The following is a 20,546-nucleotide window of genomic DNA, read 5'->3' as shown; positions in this document are numbered from 1 at the left end:
TGATTGAAAGAAAAGTAAAATAACAACACAAAAGTCAGGATGGTAGTAATCTCTGGGAGAAGGGATGAAAACGTAACTAAAAGGCACACATGAAAATCGTAAGGTACAGGGGATCTACACCAACGAGGTGTGATTGTGCCTATTTCCCAATAATCTCACCAACAGTTACTTTATCAGCTTTTTGGAATTTTTCCAATCTAACAAGTAAAAGTTGAGTATAGTTCCAATTTGCATTGTTATTATTATGCATAAGTTGATGAACTTCCTGTTTTAAAATCTTGTGTATATCCTCTTATATGAACTATTAATATACTCTCTACTAGATTTTTTTTTATTATTATATTACTCACCATACAATGCACCACTGGTTTTGATGTGGTGATCCACGATCCATTGTTTTCATGTAAAACCCAGTGCTCCATGCAGTACGTGCCCTCTATAATACCCATCACTGGGCTAACCAATACCCCTCCCCTCTAAAACCCTGTTTGTTTCTCAGAGTCCATAGTCTCTCATGGTTCATCTCTCCCTCCAATCCCCCCCATTTTTCCCTTCCTTCTCCTAATGTCCTCCATGCTATTCCTTATGTTCCACAAATAAGCGAAACCATATGATTATTGACTTTCTCTGCTTGACTTATTTCACTTAGCATAATCTCCTCCAGTCCCGTCCATGTTGATGTAAAAGTTGGGTATTCATCCCTTCTGATGGCTGAGTAATATTCCATTGTATATATGGACCACATCTTCTTTATCCATTCATCTGTTGAAGGGCATCTCGGCTCTTTCCACAATCTGGCTATTGAGGACATTGCTGCTATGAACATTGGGGTGCATATGGCCCTTCTTTTCACTACCTCTGTGTCTTTGGGGTAAATACCCAGGAGTGCAATTGCTGGGTCATACAGCAGCTCTATTTTTAAATTTTGCTCCACACTGTTTTCCAAAGTGGATGTACCAACTTGCATTCCCACCAACAGTGTAAGAGGGTTCCGCTTTCTCCACAACCTCTCCAACATTTTTTGTTTCTTTCCCTGTCCATTTTTGCCATTCTAACTGGTGTAAGGTGGTATCTCAATGTGGTTTTGATTTGGACTTCCCTGATGGGAATGATGATGAACATTTTTTCATGTGTCTGTTAGCCATCTGTATGTCTTCTTCAGAGAAGTGTCTTTTTATATCTTTTGCCCATGTTTTGACTTGATTGTTTTTTGGGTGTTGAGTTTGAGAAGTTCTTTATAGATCTTGGATACCAGCCCTTTATCTGTAGTGTCATTTGCAAATATCTTCTCCCATTCTGTGGGTTGCCTCTTTGTTTTGTTGACTGTTTCCTTTGCTGTGCAGAAGCTTTTTATCTTGATGAAGTCCCAAAAGTTCATTTTTGCTTTTGTTTCACTAGCTTTTGGAGATGTATCTTGAAAGAAGTTGCTGTGGGCCATGTCAAAGAGGTTACTGCCTATGTTCTCCTCTAGGATGTTGATGGATTCCTGCCTCACATTGAGGTCTTTCATCCACTTTGAGTTCATCTTTGTGAATGGTGTTAGAGAATGGTCGAGTTTCATTCTTCTGCATGTGGCTGTCTAATTTTCCCAGCACCATTTATTGAAGAGACTGTCTTTTCTCCATTGCATGTTTTTTCCTGCTTTGTCAAAGATTATTTGACCATAGAGTTGAGGGTCCATATCTGGGTTCTCTATTCTGTTCCATTGGTCTATATGTCTGTTTTTATGCCAGTATCATGCTGTCTTGGTGATCACAGCTTTGTAATATAGCTTGAAATCGGGCAATGTGATGCCCCCAGCTTTTTCTTTTTCAACATTTCCTTGGCGATTCAGGGTCTTTTCTGATTCCATACAAATTTTAGGATTGTTTGTTCCAGCACTTTGAAAAATGTCATTGGAATTTTGATCAGGATGGCATTGAAGGTATAGATTGCTCTGGGTGGCATAGACATTTTAACAATGTTTATTCTTCTGATCCATGAGCATGGAATGTTTTTCCATCTTTTTGTGTCTTCTTCAATTTCTTTCATGAGTGTTCTGTGGTTCCTAGAGTATAGATCCTTTACCTCTTTGGTTAGGTTTATTCCGAGGTATCTTATGGTTTTTGGTGCTATTGTAAACGGAATCATTTCTCTAATTTCTCTTTCTACAGTTGCGTTGTTAGTGTATAAGAAAGCAACTGATTTCTGTGCATTGATTTTGTATCCTGCCACATTACTCAATTGCTGTATGAGTTCTAGTAATTTGGGGGTGGAGTCTCTTGGGTTTTCCACATAAAGTATCATGTCATCTGCAAAAAGAGAGTTAATTTTTTAACAACTTCTGTGCCAGTTTGAATACCTTTTATTTCTTTTCGTTGTCTGATTGCTGTTGCTAGGACTTCTAGTACTATGTTGAACAATAGTGGTGAGAGTGGGCATCCTTGATGTGTTCCTGATCTTAAGGGAAAGGCTCTCAGCTTTTCCCCATTGAGGATGATACTTGCTGTGGGTTTTTCATAGATGGATTTTATGAACTTGAGGAATATTCCCTCTAACCCTATACTCTGAAGAGTTTTAATCAGGAAAGGATGTTGTATTTTGTCAAATGCTTTTTCTGCATCAATTGAAAGGACCCTATGGTTCTTCTCCCTCCTCTTATTAATGTGTTCTATCACATTGATTGATTTGCGAATGTTGAACCACCCTTGCATCCCGGGGATAAATCCCACTTGGTCATGGTGGATGATCCTTTTAATATATTGTTGGATCCTATTAGCTAGGATTTTGTTGAGGGTTTTGGAATCCATATTCATCAGGGATATCGGTCTGAAATTCTCCTTTTTGATGGGGTCTTTGCCTGGTTTGGGGATTAAGGTAATGCTGGCCTCATAGAACGAGTTTGGAAGTTTTCCTTCTGTTTCTATTTTTTGAAACAGCTTCAGTAGAATAGGTTATTATTTCTTCTTTGAATGTTTGATACAATTCCCTCCCCAGGGAATCCATCAGGCCCTGGACTCTTGTTTTTGGGAGGTTTTTGATCACTGCTTCAATCTTGTTACTGGTTATTGGCCTACTCAAGTGTCAATTTCTTCCTGTTTCAGTCTTGGCAGCTTATAGGTTTCCAGGAAGGCCTCCATTTCATCCAGATTGCTCAGTTTATTGGCATATAGTTGTTGATAATAATTTCTAATAATTGTTTCTATTTCCTTGGTGTTAGTTGTGATCTCTCCCCTTTCATTCATAATTTTATTAATTTGGGTCCTTTCTCTTTTTTTGGGTAAGTCTGGCCAGTGGTTTATCGATCTTATTAATTCTTTCAAAGAAACAACTTCTAGTTTCATTGACCTGATCTACTGTGTTTCTGGTTTCTAATTCATTGATCTCTGCTCTAATTTTAATTATTTCTCTTCTAATGTGTGGCTTAGGCATCGTTTGCTGCTATTTCTTTAGTTCTTTAAGGTGTAGAGTTAGTTGGTGAATTCAGGATTTTTCTTTTTTGAGTGAGGCTTGGATGGCTATGTATTTCCCCCTTAGGACCACCTTTGCAGGATCCCATAGGTTTTGGACCAATGTGTTTTCGTTCTCATTGATTTCCATGAATTGTTTAAGTTCTTCTTTGATTTCCTGGTTGACCCAAAGATTCTTGAGTAGAGTGGTCTTTAGCTTCCAAGTGTTTGAATTTCTGCCAAATTTTTTCTTGTGATTGAGTTCCAGTTTTAGAGCATTGTGGTCTGAGAATATGTGGGGAATAATCTCAATCTTTTGGTATCGGTTGAGACCTATTTGTGACCCAGTATGTGATCTATTCTGGAGAAAGTTCCATGCGCACTCGAGAAGAATGAGTACTCTGTTGTTTTAAGGTGGAATGTTCTGTAAATATCTATGAGGTCCATCTGGTCCAATGTATCATTCAAAGCTGTTTCCTTGTTGATTTTCTGCTTAGATGATCTGTCCACTGCTGAGAGTGGAGTATTTAGGTCTCCTACAATTAACGTATTGTTATCAGTATGACTCTTTATTTTGGTTAACAGTTGTATTATGTAGATGGCTGCTCCCATGTTGGGGGCATAGATATTTATAATTGTTAGGTCTTCTTGTTGGATAGACCCTTTAAGAATGATATAGTATCCTTCTGTGTCTCTAATTACAGACTTTAGTTTAAAATCTAATTTGTCTGATAAAAGAATTGCTACCCCAGCTTTCTTTTGAGGTCCACTGGCATGGAAGATGGATCTCCATCCCTTCACTTTCAGTCTGGATATATCTTTATGTTCAAAATGAGTCTCCTGTAGACAGCATATGGATGGGTCCTGTCTTTTTATCCAATCTGCAACCATGTGCCATTTTTTGGGAGCGTTTAGGCCATTCACGTTGAGAATGATTATGGAAAGATATGAATTGTCATCATGTTGCCTGTGAAGACGTTGTTTTTATAGATTGTCCCTGTAAATTTCTGTTGTATATCACTCTTGGGGTCTTTCTCCTTTTATAGAACCCCCCTTAATATTTCTTGCAGGGCCGGCTTAGTGGTCATATATTCTTTCAGTTTCTGCCAGTCGTGGAAGTTCTGCATCTCTCCATCCATTCTAAATGAAAGCCTTGCCGGATAAAGTATTCTTGGCTGCATGTTCTTCTCATTTAGTACCCTGAATATGTCTTGCCAGGCCTTTCTGGCTTGCCAGGTCTCTGTGGACAGGTCTGACGTTATTCTGATGTTCCTCCTTCTGTACGTAAGGAATCTCTTCCCCCTAACTGCCCTTAAGATGGTTTCCTTGGTTCTAAGATTTGCAAGTTTTACTGTTACATGCCGTGATGTTGGCCTGTTTTCCTTGATCTTGGGAGGGGTCCTCTCAGCCTCTAGGATGCAAATGTTCGTTTCATTTCCCAGATTAGGGAAGGTCTCATCTACGATTTGCTCAAATACATCTTCTAGTCCTCTCTCTCTCTCCACTCTCTCCGGGATTCCAATTATTCTGACATTGGAACGCTTCATGGTGTCACTTATTTCTCTGATTCTATTTTCATGGATTCTGAGTTGTTTTTCCCTGGCCTCCTCTTTTCCCTTTTTATCTATTATATTGCCTTCCAGGTCGCTTATTCTCTCTTCTGCCTCAGTTACCCTAGCTATTAGATTATCTAGATTGGATTGGATCTCACTGATAGCATTTTTAAGTTCTGCCAATTCACCTTTCATTTCTGCCCTTAGAGACTCTATGTTGCCATTAATTGATTTCTCCATTCTAGCCACTGTCTTCACAATTGCTAGCCTGAATTCCATCTCCGACATCTTGGTTATATCTGCATCCATTTGTAAATCTGCAGCATAGGTCATAACCTCTGAGTCTTTTCTATTTGGGGGGCTCCTCCTCCTAGTCATTCTGTTGATGGGTGTTTGAGGGAATGTACAGAGTCCAAATTGTTGACCAGAACCCAAGCAAGATGCACCTGTTTTCTTGGGACCTTAGGGTTGCTGGCCTCTTGTTTTCCCAGCCTGTCTTCTGCAGGAGGGGCCTGCCGTGCTGTTACTCAGGCAACCCTGTTTGGGCGGAGTTGCCCTGCCCACCTGTGGCGGGGGATGGTCTTGGCGGGAATCAGTCTTTGGGGCTTTTGTTCACTGGCGGCTTTCCACTCTCTTCCGCGAGTCTGAGCAGAAGAGACCATTTCCAACCCTCTGCCTCAGAGCAGAGAGATCGCAGTCTGTTCTTCAGTGAGCTCTCCAGGTCACACTGTCTCTGTTTCTGTCCGTGCTGCTATCAACTTCAGCATCCTGGGTTGTGCGCCCCTCTGCAGCGCACCCAGTCCTGCCTCCACGTCAGAGCACGTCTCTGCCCTTTGTGCTTCTAAAACCACCAGCTGCTCCCAGTTCGCTCGCATGACCCCACCGCTCCAGGTTTCTGCCCCGAGGGCTGCAGTTTGCAGGCGCGACCCCGCCCCTCTGGGTTTCCGCTCCAGGGGCTGCCCTAAACTCCTTTCCCCACTGCTACCCGTCTGCACATCTGTGCCCGTCCGCAGCACGCGAGGTTGTCGCTCACCGGCAGTGTAGGATCCCCACGGCCAGGCACCCTCCCGCTGTCGTTTATCCTCCAATATTTGCCTGCGGAATCATGGCTCCCCACTTCGTACCTCAAAACCAACCGCCTGCGATAATCTGTTTGTAGAGAACCAGATCTTCTTACATCTCAGGCTGGTTTCATGGGTCCCCTACTCTTCTGCCATCTTCCCCCCTCCCTCTACTAGATTTTATTACCAATTTCTAGAAGCTCATTATATAACACAGAAATGAGTACTTTGCCTCCTGTATGAATGACATATTTTCAAAATGCATTTCTTAAAAAGGTACTCTTTTTAATTTCATGAATACAAAAACGTGTTATTCTTTTATATTATATTTCATGAATAAATTTCACAAGTAAAAGAAGCTTCTACTGCCATGGTCCATTTTATTTTAAGGGAGATAAGTAACTCTTGGAAGCAAGCTAGAAATCTTCACATCTGCTGAAGTTCTAAATAGTTTACAACCTGGGACTTCAATGTTTAATGTGTGAGGACAATTCTTTGGCCCGTATGTCAGATAAAGTATTGCCTTACACCTTAAGACATGAGTGAGTTCTAAATTATTTAAAATAACTATAGAATAACTGCTTTTACTTACTTCTTCTATAAAATTAATACACTCTGGATTTTTCTTTTAAGTGACTTAAGGAAACACTTCCAAATTACTTGACTGGCCATGTCTGTAGTTTTTAAATTGGTCTTCTTATCCTAACTCCTCAAATACCGTACATAGCCTTCACACACAGTCCTCAAATGTCAAAACAGAATTTCTAGAAATTAGCTTGTTGGGCCAGGATGATCAAACTTATTATCAGTATTTCCCTATCTGTGCTTCAGAGGAAGACAAGGAAATAGGAAAAAGGTGCTCCTTTTTTCAGTTTCAAGACAAAATGGCATCTCAGAGGTTGTGCATTCTGTTTCTTTTAAATACATCACAGTGCCATTTTAAATGCTCCACTCCACTCCCTCCCCCTTTCTAGACACAAAGTACCACTATGTGACTACTAAAATAGATTAGAAAATTATTTCAATTTTTACCTTCCTAAGACTATAAAGCTACGATTCATTAGGGACATTTTACTTGCTCAGTTGCTTCATTAAACCAATCCTGTTTTTACCATCTCAAATTTTTGAAAAATGGCAGAAAAGACTCTGAGTTTCCTTCATTTCTGAAAGGTCCTTGGCTTTTCTATAGACTTTTCTATACCGGATCACCTGAATGGAAAGTATCCTTGCAGAAAAACTGATTCTCAGAAAAGAAAAGGACTGTAGTTTAATGAAAACTATTTACAGGCATGAACAAAGCTAAGTTAGAGTTCACAAGGCAGAGCTGGTGCCTAATCTGAAAGACTAGAGGTCTAAGAAGAGATTTTAACAAATGTGAATTGGGAGACAAAAAGACACTAGGATCAAAGACCAGCAAAAACAGTAGTTTGGAAGATTAAGATTTTAACTAGTAAAACAGAATGAGGGCCTGAGGAAATAATAGATATTCAGAATGATTCATTCAGTTGATGCTTATATAAATTTTATGGGAATGTATCTTTATGTGAGATAACACAAAATAGAGTTATGTAACAGTAGGATATATAATATTTGCTTTTTCGGGAACATTACATGGTACAAAGGGTAAATCACGGAGTTCAACAGTAAATTATCCATTTGTCACTGATGTGCTCTCCATCAATATTAGCAGGAGGAAAATAGCTGTTCTAACTGGTGTTAAAAGAAACAATGTTATTCTTAGAGACAAAAAATTATTACAATCAGTATGAAATCGTATGTGAATTTCATACTTCATGAATCTAAGATTATAAATAATGACAACCATTCCATAATATTATTTAATAGAAAGGAACAAACCTGTTCCCACTCCAACTCTAGCTGGATGGTTATTTCAACTATTTTTATAAAAATAAGATTTAGCATATATAGATTAAGGTGAAATATCCCAACAGGTGCCCCGAGTTCAACCTCAAGAAAATATTTTAGGTAAGTATCCCCTGGTGTTATCAATAAAGTCCTACAGAGAAACTAAAAACACAGGACAGATAATTCATATAATTATGTAATTTACAAAAGGTTAACTGTACAAAGAAGTCTAATACCATTTCTGTCATTTCAACTAATGTCAGGATTCTTTCCATTCATATTCAAGCTTCATTCTTAATACTCCATTATATGACATAAGCAAATGCAAACAGAACATTTTCACAGAGACTCAAATTGTCTTTGAAGAAGGAAAATAACAAAAGGGTTTATTTTCCAAGGCTGTGATTAATGTTCATTCCTTATGAGCACAGAATAAAATGTTTAACCAATACAGTACATCTGTATTTAGTACTCTGAATTCAAAATAAACCCTTCTTCCTATGCTATGCTATAAGAGAAAACTACAACAAGTTTCAATATTTATATGAATTGAGAATGACTTTCATTCCAAACTGACTGAGATGAGATTATCAAGGAACATATATTTTGGATTATATAGTTTATTTAGAATAATCAGACTTATTAGGTATAGTTCATTTTTACTGTTATCATTTTTTTCTCTCTTATAAAACATGTCAATGCTGTTTTATCTACTCTACCAAAATTTGACATGGGTCATTCTGGCTAGGGTTTACTTTATTAAGTCATTCTTTTAAAAGGGTGGGGGAACTACAGTGTTAAATTTAAAATACCTCCTCTAAGAAATGTCAGAATTTTATAGAAAATTAAACATATATATAAAAAAATTTCCCCAAACAAGTTTGTTAAAATGATGGCAGCATGCTAAAATTCTGAAACTCAATTTGATAATGAAGAACCACTTTATTTCAAAAGAAAGCATATTTATATTCTTAAAATTATGCTAAACCTGATCTATATTGTGACCAAAATTGTCTTTAAAAGCCTCACAAACACTTCAATACTGAGTGTTAATGCTGTCATGTCAAAAATCACTCACCTTTCAAACCTAGAGTTTGTAGCTGGAAGAGCCGACCAAGTTCATAAGGCAAAACCCGTAACAGATTGTTATTTAAAAGCAATTCCCTGTTTAAAAAAAAAACAAACTGTTTAGTTTAATATATCAAACTTTATTAATATCTGCAACTGTTTTCTTAACCCTTCCCTAATATACCATGAGTGATATTTACATTCAAGGCACATTTCTATACTTTCAATCCAAAAATGTTGTGCAAGATTAAAGTACCACAAAATGTGTAATTGCCACAACTGTTAACAGTGTTTCTATAGTTTACTCATTCTCTAACACTGATTATTAAAGTTGTAAGAATTGTATATCATTCTCATATATAAATCCATCCCCTTTTCTCTCTCACCCAAATGTCTAAGAGATACAAATCAGAGGGACAGGTATTCTTAGTATCCAAAGACAACCAATATCCTTGAATCCAGTCTAATTCACAGAAAAAATAGCCAATCACCTTTACCAATTTTAAAATTGATTACAACTGTTATCACATTAAGATACTATGATGAACAATCACTGACACAGAACATAAAAACTGAAAATAAAGCATAAGATAATACAGATAATAGGATAATATAGATAAGATCCATGTTTATGATTTTGAAATTTTGGCCAGACTCCAGAAGAAATAAACAACCCCTCATTAGATAGCTAAAAAGTACTTAAAAAAAAAAAAAAGAAAGAAAGAAAGAAAACAAAAACATACAATAAGGAGATAGTGAGGAGCAAGATTCTAAAACAATATATAAATGTTTAATTTTAAATATATGACAGCAATTTTTAAAAATTACTCCTCAACATACAAACATAGAAAAGCAATCCCTGTTGATACTGAGAACATTTATACAAGGTCTTAAGGGACATACAAAATTTTTTCCTATGAAGAAATTCTTAAAGAATCCTGAAGGACTAGAAATAAATCCATTTATTATCAAGTTTTAAAGGTTTCCTTAAAGATTTGTGATATATAAGTATACTTTTCCTTATAGAACAAAGATATGTTCCTAAAAGTTTACTACAAGAACAGATTATTTTCCCAATTACTTACAATTATCACACACTTGAGCCTAAAGTGAGACTTAGTATTTTAACCCCACCCCACCTCAAGTCTGTCAAAAGAAATATAAGCGCATTCTAGCTAGAAACCTTCAAGTTAAAGGAAATGTTCAATGGAAGCCAACTCAAGCATTGTTTAGACAGTTTATGTCATTTGTTCTTTAAACACATGGAAATCCTCCTGTAAGAGGCGTAATATCCCATAATTTTCTTATTTGGTAAATTTAGAATTTTATATAGTGAGTCATATCTATAATATTTTCTTACCTGAGAGACACCATGTTTCCTAGTTCTGCTGGTAAACTTCTGAGTTTATTGGATGACAGATCCAGGTAAACCAGATTATGAAGCTTGGCAATATCAGGTGGAATGCGACTAAGGTAATTGTCATTTAGGTGCAGTGCTGTCAAGTGTGTCAATGACCAAAGTGACGTACTTAAGCTCCGCACTCTACCTAAAAGGCAAAACACTGAAGCATTAAATTTAAGGCCAAAGACAAGGATTCAACTTAAAGAAATAAAAAGTGGTAGAAGAGACTGCAATATATACAGATACTCCATCTTTGACATTTCATTTTGTATTAATACCATTTGATTGCTTCTAAACACACTTGGCCCTTCTTTAATTTCATGCCACTTCTGCCTGACAACCAATATTTCTCATGAACTTTCCATGTATTAAATGAGATGTGGCATAATGAGGAGACCGCTGGAGTCAGGGTGATAAGGTCTCAAGAAAAACATGGGGCTGACTTAAGCTTTTGTGATAGAACAGTCTTGAATTTTAAGGCACAGTCCTAACAAAAATATTTCTTACATACTCCACAAAAATTAATAGTGCAAGATTTATCCATATTTGGGGCCTGGATTATTCTACAAACGTTAAATAGATAAGAGTAATGGATTTAGAACCAACCTTAGATTGATCACTAGAAAACCATTTTACCCCTAAAGGAGATAGCTTTCCCCTTTCTGATGGTACAATTAACAACTCCGGTTTAAGATTTTCCATTAAATGCAATATACTCAAGTAAAATGGTCACACATTAAGCTTTAGCAATCAGTCAGCATCTGACAGCTCAATGGTGGAACATGTATTAGAAAACGTCAGAAAACCTATTTCAGAGTCCTGATTTTTACCACTTACTAGGTATATAAACCTGGACAAATCACCCAGCTACAACTGCTCTAAAATGTGATATTATCTTAATAATTTATGTGAAGATCATTTTATAAACTTTACAAAAGTAAAATAGAATTTAATTTTACATCACTATCAAAACAACAGATTTTGATTAAAAGAGCACCGGAAGGTAGAGAGGGCACAAAATCTCAAACAGTAAATGTTATTTTTCACACAGCTATCAAGCAGTAAACTCAAGCTTACATCTGTCCAGGGTTCCTTCTGTCACAGGTTCCTTCATACTGTCTATAAGCAGGCTTAAAGTGCCATCATTTTAACAACTAGGATTTTGTATTTATAGGAAAGAAAGTTTTCAAGTTAAGAGAGGTTCTGGTAAAGGAAAACTATTTCAGTTGTACCCAGGATTTAATCAAGTGGTTCTCAAGCAGGGGCAGTTTTACTCCCCAAGGGACTTTGGCAATCTGGAGACATTCTTGGTTGTCAAAACTAGAAGAGTGCTAATGGCATCTAATAGGTAGAGGCCAGGAATACTGCTGAACACTATGCTGTACAACTGAAACTAATGTTATCACTGTGTGTCAACTATACTTCAATTAAAATAATTATAACTTATGTAAATTATAGTCCTTAAGATCTCCAGTGCTATGTATTATGGCAATCTTTTATCCCATGTGTGTTTTAATGGAATTCTTTACAAGATGGTAATATCTCATGTTAATATTCATATGTATTTAAACTTAATATATGCCTAATATATTAATATATGTTAATACTAACTTATATTTAAACATATATATGGGAAACTATCATATTATGGACCCAAATTGCTCGATAACTATCTTCATAGCCAAAATTCTTGTCTACCAATGAAGTATCATTGTCTACCATGAAATTAATGTCCATTAAATCTTTAAAAAGGAGAGACAGAGAGAGTAGCACTATTGGCATCTAGTGGGTAAAGACCAGGAATGCTGCTAAATAACCGACAGTGCACACAACCGCCCCCAACCACAAAGAACTATCTGGCCCTACGTGTCAGCAATGCCAAGTTGAGAAACCCTGGGTTAGCCCATTAGGATTTACTCATATGTTCATTCTGCTGATTGCCATCACCTATCTACCCGGTTACCTTTTAGCTAAATGTACAGGTAATTCTTGCTATTGACACTATGATGTGAGTTTAATGCTTCCAAATGAAAGCCTACTGGAGGAAAAAAACCCATTCTACATATTATCTGTACTGTACCAATTCATAAAAGAAAGAGAGTAATTATATTCTATTTTTAATACTTTTAACTTTATAGTAATTTTAGATTTACAAAAAAGTTAACAAGATAATAGAGTTCCTATATACACCTGATCCAGTTTCCCCTAACGTTAGCTTCTTATATTACCATGGTACATTTGTCCAAACTAGGAAACTAATATTGGTACATTACCTTTTATTGGTACATTACTAATTTACAGATTTCATTTGGATTTCACCAGTTTTTACACCTTTTTGTTGTAAGAGTCAATTCAAGATACCATTTTGCATTTAGTCATCATATCTCCTTAGTCCCCTCAGCTATGACAGTGTCTTAATCTCTCCTTATTACTCATGACTTTGACAATTTTGAGAATTACTAGTTAGGTATTTTGTAGTCCTTCAGTTTGGGTTTGTCTGATTTTTTCTCACTAGTAGACTGGGGCTGTAAGTTTTTAGAAATCATATTCTATTTTAACAAATCCTAAACATGAACGGTCATGTAACACAATTATTAGTTACTTGTTAGAATAAACCAACAGCTTCTAGGTTTCCTACTCTGCCAACACTAGGATGACAGAAGAATAGCAAAGATTTCAATTTGCAAAAATACTCTGAATAGCCAAAACAAAATATATTATATCAAAGAACCTGATTTACTCAGAAACTGAACTCCCAATGTCCTCAATTACAGATGCCAACCCTGGCCCAAGGTATTAATCTCAAAAGAATGAACAGAAACAAAGATATTTAGTCACAGGTAAATTAAACACTAGTACCCTCTGCATCTTGTATTTTCTCAATTAGTTCATCTATTTTAAAATGTACAGCAAAGAGGTAAATACGACAATTTGTATTCATTATTGTTATTATATCCTGGTTTAAATGCTTCAGATTCCACTCACCCGAGATTTCTAATTCTGCCCAGTGAGATTTTTTCCCATTGGCTACCTCCTCTGCTGACATGATGGTATAAATTCTGCGAGGATCTGGAGGATCATATTTTTCCTTTGGCATCCCTATTAGTCTGTTTAAACAAACAAAAAAGATGACCATCAATTACTACAGTCTTAGAGAAAAAAAGAAAAATGGGATGGTAAGTTTTCTTTTTCTCTCCCCTTGCCAGGCTACTAAGTCATTTTTTACTACAAATTCTCACTAGAAGGAAAACACAGTATGTTAGGCTCTTGCAGGAACTCAGGAACAGATGCCTAAGGAAAAATGCAAACAATGACATTGGATTTCACATTGAACTTTGTGGTTGCTTCCCGAACATCCATTCTATCCCAAACATCCATTCCCTTCTCCTTCCTTTAGCTGCCTTGCTTTCCTAAACAGACTGACCCTACACCAGTTTTCTGAATGGACTGACTAGTCTAAGAATATCAAAGTAATCCATCCTCCTTACCCCAGTGATATTCAAATATCTTATATCTAAGACAATCAGCACATGACATTCCCCTTGTCACAGAGATTAGTTCAGAAGGATCTAATAATCATGAGGCTTAAGATTCATTCTATGCTTATGGAAGGAGCAGGCTTCTCTCTCCTGCTAGTCATAAAAGAAGAATATAGTCCTCACACTGCATTGACAACCATCCAACAATAATAAGGGAAGACAGCCATAGAAGTCAGAGTCTAGAAAATAGAGAAACAAAGAGCCCTCACCAAATCATACCTGTAGGACTCCCAAACACTGGGCTTTTTGGATACACAAGGCAATATACTTCCCTTATTGTTTAGGTTGTGTTTTCTGTTACTTGCAGTCAAAAACATCCTACATAATGATATTTTCTTAGTATGAGCCAGTCTTGGTTTAATCTGTTGTTCTTAAGTAATACCATTTCTTTTCACTCTTGCAAGTGTCCAACTTGGGGGGGGGAGCGGGGAAATGCACCTGGGTGGCTCAGTTGGTTAAGCATCGAACTCTTGATCTCAGCTCAGGTCTCAATCTCAGGGTCCTAGGTTCAGCCCCATGTTGGGCTCCACACTGGGCATGGAGCCTACTTAAAAATAGTTTAAAAAAAAAAAAAAGTGTCCAAATTTGAATGATGGAGCTACATGGCCACCTTAATTGAAATATTATATAGTCTTCTTTATGTAACTGCAAAAATAATCACCAAATGATCATGAGTGAGGACAACTAGATATAAAAATCCTCAAGTGTGCAATGTATGAAGCGTATGACAAATGGCCCTAAAGTAACCATTCGAGGGGTACAACACAAGAATTACTGCTTGGTAGCTGGCAGAAAAAAAAATCTAGTTCAGATCTAGCAAGAAAAGCAAATGACAAAGCCCTGAGCTTTAATTAAAATCCTGCATGCTATCTGTAAATTGCCTTTTTTTTTTTAATAGTTGGTTCTTTGCTCACATTTAACACACACACACCAAAACCAAGTGCCTAATATGGGAGTATTTCCAAGTAGAGTTTAGAACCTATAATTCAATGGAATTTACTTTCAGGTGGTAAATAAAGAAAAATTAGTGGTATTCTAATTGTTTCAAAAACACAGCTAGTTCATAAGAACACAATCAAAATTTCCCATACCATATCTACTCCTCATATTTCTGAAGGTAAAACAGTCACTTTCCCCTTTACTAAAAGGGGAAAAGAGAAAGTTTTCCAGATCTATTCAACCGGTTTAACAGTAATTTACTTCCAAGTTTCCAGGTTAAGTCCTCTGCTTTAATCTTACCATACAATTTGGTTAATACTAACCCATATTTTATTTCCCATACATATCCCAGATCGTCATACAGCACAAAGAATAGGAGCATTTTCCACAGGAAAAAAAATTTTTACCACATTCAATCTATGTAAATTTTTTTTTTTTTTTTTAAGATTTTACTTGTCAGAGAGAGAGAGGGAACAAGCAGGGCGAGCGGCAGGCAGAGGGAGAAGCAAGCTCCCCACTGAGCAGGGAGCCCCATGTGGGACTCTTATCACAGGACCCTGGGATCATGACCTGAGCCAAAGGCAGACGTTTAACCAACTGAGCCACCCAGGCGTCCCACTTCTAAAAGTAAAATTTTTAGAGGACAAGGTTTTTGGAATTTCTACTGTGCACAAGGCATGTGTATCTCTGAGTACTTCTGCATACTAATATAAGATTCCACAAAAACACAAGATTAAGCAAAGCCAAATTAAACAGATCCAAACCCAATGACATGCTACAAATCCATTCACTACATTGCAGATAGGTAAAAAATAAAGACTGCAAAATACGCAAAAATAAAAAACTGTTTCATTAATTTTACATCATTTTCATTAAACCACAGAACACAGGTTTAGTGGGGTGCCTGGGTGGCTCAGTTGTTAAGCGTCTGCCTTCAGCTCAGGTCATGATCCCAGGGCCCTGGGATCGAGTCTCGCATCGGGCTCCCTGCTCGGCGGGAAGCCTGCTTCTGTTCCCTCTCTTGCTGTGTCTCTCTCTGTCAAATAAATAATATCTTAAAAAAAAAAAAAAAAAGAACATTAGGATTAGAGGTCAACTTAATGTGGCTTTTAATCATGGCTCCCACTGGATGGTATGTTCCTTAAGGGGACTATGTGTTATTTCTGTGTGGAGGCATGTCCTTTTTATATTGCTGTATAGTTCCTACCACATAGTAGGCACTTAAGATAAATTTGTGGAATGAGTATATGCTTTATAATCCTAAAATCTGCCACCTTCCTTTCCTCCCACCTTTTCCATCTCACAATTTTCAGTCAACGCTTTTCTGAAAATTAATCCCAGGAAATGGTAATTAATCCACATGTTCAATTCCACTAAATATTTTAATAATCTAGACAGGTCAATTATTACTATCTCTTCTTGGTCCTCTAATTCTTATTTTGAAAACAGCAACTATATGGAATTTTTTTTTCATAAATTTCCACCTTCCTAAATCCACTAAAATTTACAAAATCTGTTCCTGCAAACCAAATCCATGAAATGTTTACCACTGTTTATATGTAAAACCAAAGTAATATTAATAGTGTCATATTAGGGGTCAGAGATCTCTTTGAAATTTGATTAGGAAGCCAATGAAAATACAAGTCACTTAATGCAAAACGAATATAGATTTGGATTGTCTGCTTAAAGCTTTAACATCTGACATTTGGGTTAACTAACAAGCAATTTAGTAGAGTCTACAGTTCTGGGATAATGTCTCTGGGTTAGGAAAGTATTTGCTATCACCTTATATTAAATGTACTGATAAGTTTTAACCTGGTTATCTTTGGTCAATTCCCCAGTATTAAAACTTGCCATTCTTGCCCTGGGAACTGTACTCTTCTCCACCTGTCCTTGACCAGTCTATAGATTACCTGTTACGGTTGGCCCTTGAATGACTTGGTGGTTAGGAATGCCAATCCCCCATATATTTAAAAACTCACGTATAACCTTAGACTGCCCTAAAACTTAACCAGTAAAAGCCTACTGTTTGTTGACTGGGAGCCTTACTGATAACATAGTAGATTAACACACTTTTTGCATGTTATATGTATTATATACTGTATTCTTAAAGTAAGCTAGAAAAGAAAATGGTATTTAGAAAGTCATAAGGAAGAGAAAATACATTTACGGTACTATAAAAAAGTCGGCTTATAAATAGACCTAAGCAGTTCAAACCCAACATTGTTCAAGGGTCAGCTTCATTACCCTCATCCTTTGTGATAAGGATGTTTTATTTTCCTTTTAGTTGTACTCTTTCAGCATAGTGACAAGAGGGAGCAATACAACTACCTGATATGTGGGGAAAAAGTAGTTAACAAGAAATGCCAAATTCTTTATAGCGTTGTTTGAGAGTAAAATATATATTCTATAACTTTATTTTTCAAGTAGTGCTATTAAAATGGTGTAAGCTATATGAGGGCAAAGATATTGTTTATCTGTAAAAGTTCTGTAGTAGTTCTAGTGCTTGGTATAATATGTGGTATAATACGTGATGGTAGTAGACCTGAAATAAATATTTGTTGAGTAAATGTTAAACTGGTCAGAAACATGAAATTCCAAAGATCTGAGGTTATTTTTTTTCCATAATGTTGTGTGACTTTACCGTCATAAAACATGGGTTTTGTTTTGCTTTGTTTAGAGTAGTGTTTAGTGTTTTGTTCAGAGTGGGAAATACTCATGAAAACTTTGGGGTTCTTTTTGAATGTTTGCATTCTTATCATCTATGGACTTTAGTTTAATATATCATTGCAGATAAATGCCATCCAGAGAGGCCCTTGGTATAGAAGTAGAGTGGGGAATGCTAATGATATCATTATTTATCTCAGGGTGTCCTCTAAGCTCTTGAGTGTCAGTGTTTATTTTTAACAGTATGATCCTACTATATGTAGTGTGATTTGCTAGGTACTGTTTTTTAGTGTCGGGTGGTGAGCCCATTCAGGGAAAGTATAAATTTTATGTGACAGTTATAATGATTAAGAGTTGTGTATAGTTAAAATAGATACTGATGAGGAAACAGAAACTTCAGAAATGCTGCAGCTCAAGGGGTTATTTTGCTTCACTATAAAAAAGGTGAACTTAGATTTATATTCTCAGAAAGGAAAATAGTTTTAATGCTTAAGACCAGATGGGAAGGATGGATGTTAGGTGGTTATTCATTAAATAACAAATAAAGTGTTTCATAACCTTTGGGAATAAATGCCAGTCATAAGACATATTTATTTGAGAATATATAAAATATAATAAATCATTGACATCTTGCTCTAAAATGTAAGCAGAAATATCTAATGTGGGCTTAATTTTGTCTTCCTCCAGGGGCGCCTGGGTGACTCAGTCGGTTAAGCATCTGCTTTGGGCTCAGGTCATGATCCCAGGGTCCTGGGATTGAGTTCTGTGTTGGGTTCCCTGCTCAATGGGGAGTCTGCTTCTACCTCTACCCTTCCCCCCTGCTCAGGATCTCTCTCTCTCAAATAAATAAATAAAATCCTTAAAAAATTCTTTTTGTCTTCCTCCAACTCTGGGAAATTTGCTAGCAGTATTTCTGCCCACTTAATATTTGTATGGAAATAAGTATGTGTCTAATGATTTGTATTTTAGGGTTGAGCAGTTAGAAGTCTCTGATTCATTATGAAGCAGTCTGCGGTAGTTGTAGCATTCTTTTTTTCTTAGACTGAATTCTAAGTGAAATAATAGTAATTGTGGTGAACTATAGATGTGGATAAAATGACCTTAAATTTAGACAGCATGGTGAGAGGGAAGCTCTGGTTTAACACTGTAAGAACATTTTCTATGTACTGTATAGGTTGTTCTTTTATTATAAGTTGTTCTAGATAACCACTATTAACAGAAGTCCGGATTAGTTTTTTTGTTTTTGTTTTTGTTTTTTGGAGGGGGAGTAGTTGTGTTATTTTATTAGCCTCAGATATAAAATCTGAGATTTGGGATTCTTTAGCAATAGTATATTTGGGTATATTTCACATATATTTTATAATATGCTATTCACTGAAACAACATGATATGTAAGTATTTTGCATTATATTTATGGTTTTGGAAAGTCCAATTTAAATTTTTATAGGGCAAAGTAGGTCTAGTGCTGTGTGTAATATTGCTTGTAACTGGGCACCTGGGTGGCTCAGTCGGTTGGGTGGCCTACTTGATTTCTGCTTAGGTCATAATCCCAGGATCCTGGGATCAAGCCCCACATTGGGCTCTGCGCTCACAGGGGAGTCTGCGTGAGGATTCTCTCTCTCCTTCTGCCCCTCACCCTGCTTGCTCTTGCAAGCTCTCTCTCTTTCTAAAGTAAATAAATTTTAAAAAAATATTGCTTGTAACTGAAAAAAATTGGAATACATTTCCCATACAGTTTGTATTTTATGAGTTTACGTGAAGTTTTTTCTGTGGAACAGAAGACTGAGAAACTAATGAAAAATTTCACATGTGGTAGTGATTAAATAGCCTTAAGTGGTGGAGATTAAAACTAGTTTACTTTTAGGATAGTTCATGTAGGAACTAAGAAGTACGACATAATCAGGTTCTTGGTCCAGGACTGATGGTAACTCTCAGAAATTTTGCACTAGAATCTGGGAGGGTCATGTAGATGATATGCTAATTTTCAATGAATGAAAAGTGGATGGCAGGTTTAAAGAAGCTTATGTAGTTAGCATTTGGGGAGCTAGGCGAGTATTTTTTTATAGTGTTGAAATGGGGTTGAAGATTGGGAAGTTAAACAGGTTGTGATGCCAAAGGGGCTTTTATTGTACTCTGTTACATGATCAGGATTCCTAGTATAAATTAGGTTGATGTAACAGGAGGATCCTTTGGGAACTGATGTAAGATGTTGTAAAAATTAGAACTTATGGAAAAACCAGTTCAAAAACGTACCTGTTTCATCAATTTGAAAAAGAAGATAAAGAGTTAGCTGTTAGGCTTTCCAAAAGAAAACATTTCTATTTTTTGGATAAAAAGTATTAATCACTCATTAGTTAAGCCTTAGAACGACCTATGAGACTGCTAGAAACCACATTACCAGTGTCACGTTCAGAGAGTTAAATTACATTTGAATTATTTTATATTTCACAGTATTTTGAAGTAGGTTTTTGTGGTATGTCTCAATGTGAAAAGTTGATGCTGAGGAACTGAGAGGGGAAAATAAAGCTGAATAGGAGGCTTCAGTATTACCAATTTCCCAAATTTGAATTCTCTAAGTCTTTAGTAGCATATGTGAAAACCTGATCCCAGGGTCCTGGGATCAAGCCCCACATCGGGCTCCCTGCTCAGCGGGAAGCCTGCTTCTCCTTCTCCCTCTGCCTGCCTTTCTGCCTACTTGTGCTTTCTCTGTCAAATAAATAAAATCTTAAAAAAAGAAAAAAAAAAACAGCAGTAACAAGGATTCTTTTGGTCTTTAAAAATAAAACAAAATCTTAAAAAAACAGCAGTAACAAGGATTCTTTTGGTCTTTAAAAATACTTGAACTCGGGATGCCTGGCTGGCTCAAACAGAAGAGCATGCAACTCCTGATCTTGGGGTCATGAGTTTGAGCCCCATGTTGAGTACAGAGATTACTAAAAAAATAAATTTTAAATAAATTTTTAAAAAATAAAAATATTTGAACTCAACAGCTCTTCTTTCTAGTTGCTTTATTCTTAGGAATC

General features: G+C 36.5%; 1 protein-coding gene across 6 annotated transcripts in view; it reads right to left on the bottom strand.

Annotated features, from left to right (window-relative positions):
• CNOT6L (CCR4-NOT transcription complex subunit 6 like) overlaps window positions 1-20,546 on the bottom strand; it is a 113,969-nt gene that overhangs the window by 58,207 nt on the left and 35,216 nt on the right. For 3 of the 6 annotated variants that reach the window (XM_035004715.1, XM_035004714.1, XM_035004712.1), the window contains exons 2-4: window positions 13,364-13,485; window positions 10,337-10,523; window positions 8,987-9,072 (exon numbers count right to left, since the gene is read on the bottom strand). In XM_035004715.1, coding sequence (XP_034860606.1) covers window positions 8,987-9,072; window positions 10,337-10,523; window positions 13,364-13,475 — 385 coding nt within the window. In that variant the 5' untranslated portion in view covers window positions 13,476-13,485. Of the gene's footprint in view, window positions 1-8,986; window positions 9,073-10,336; window positions 10,524-13,363; window positions 14,359-20,546 lie in introns of those variants that run through there. The other 3 variants (XM_035004717.1, XM_035004711.1, XM_035004716.1) reach the window with 3 other exon arrangements.

This window comes from Mirounga leonina, unplaced genomic scaffold (assembly GCF_011800145.1).
Source record: "Mirounga leonina isolate KUSES-001 unplaced genomic scaffold, KU_Mleo_1.0 Mir_129, whole genome shotgun sequence".
NCBI lineage: Eukaryota > Metazoa > Chordata > Mammalia > Carnivora > Phocidae > Mirounga > Mirounga leonina.
Note: the sequence above shows the minus strand (reverse complement) of the source record. Positions and strands in the feature narration are given on the sequence as shown.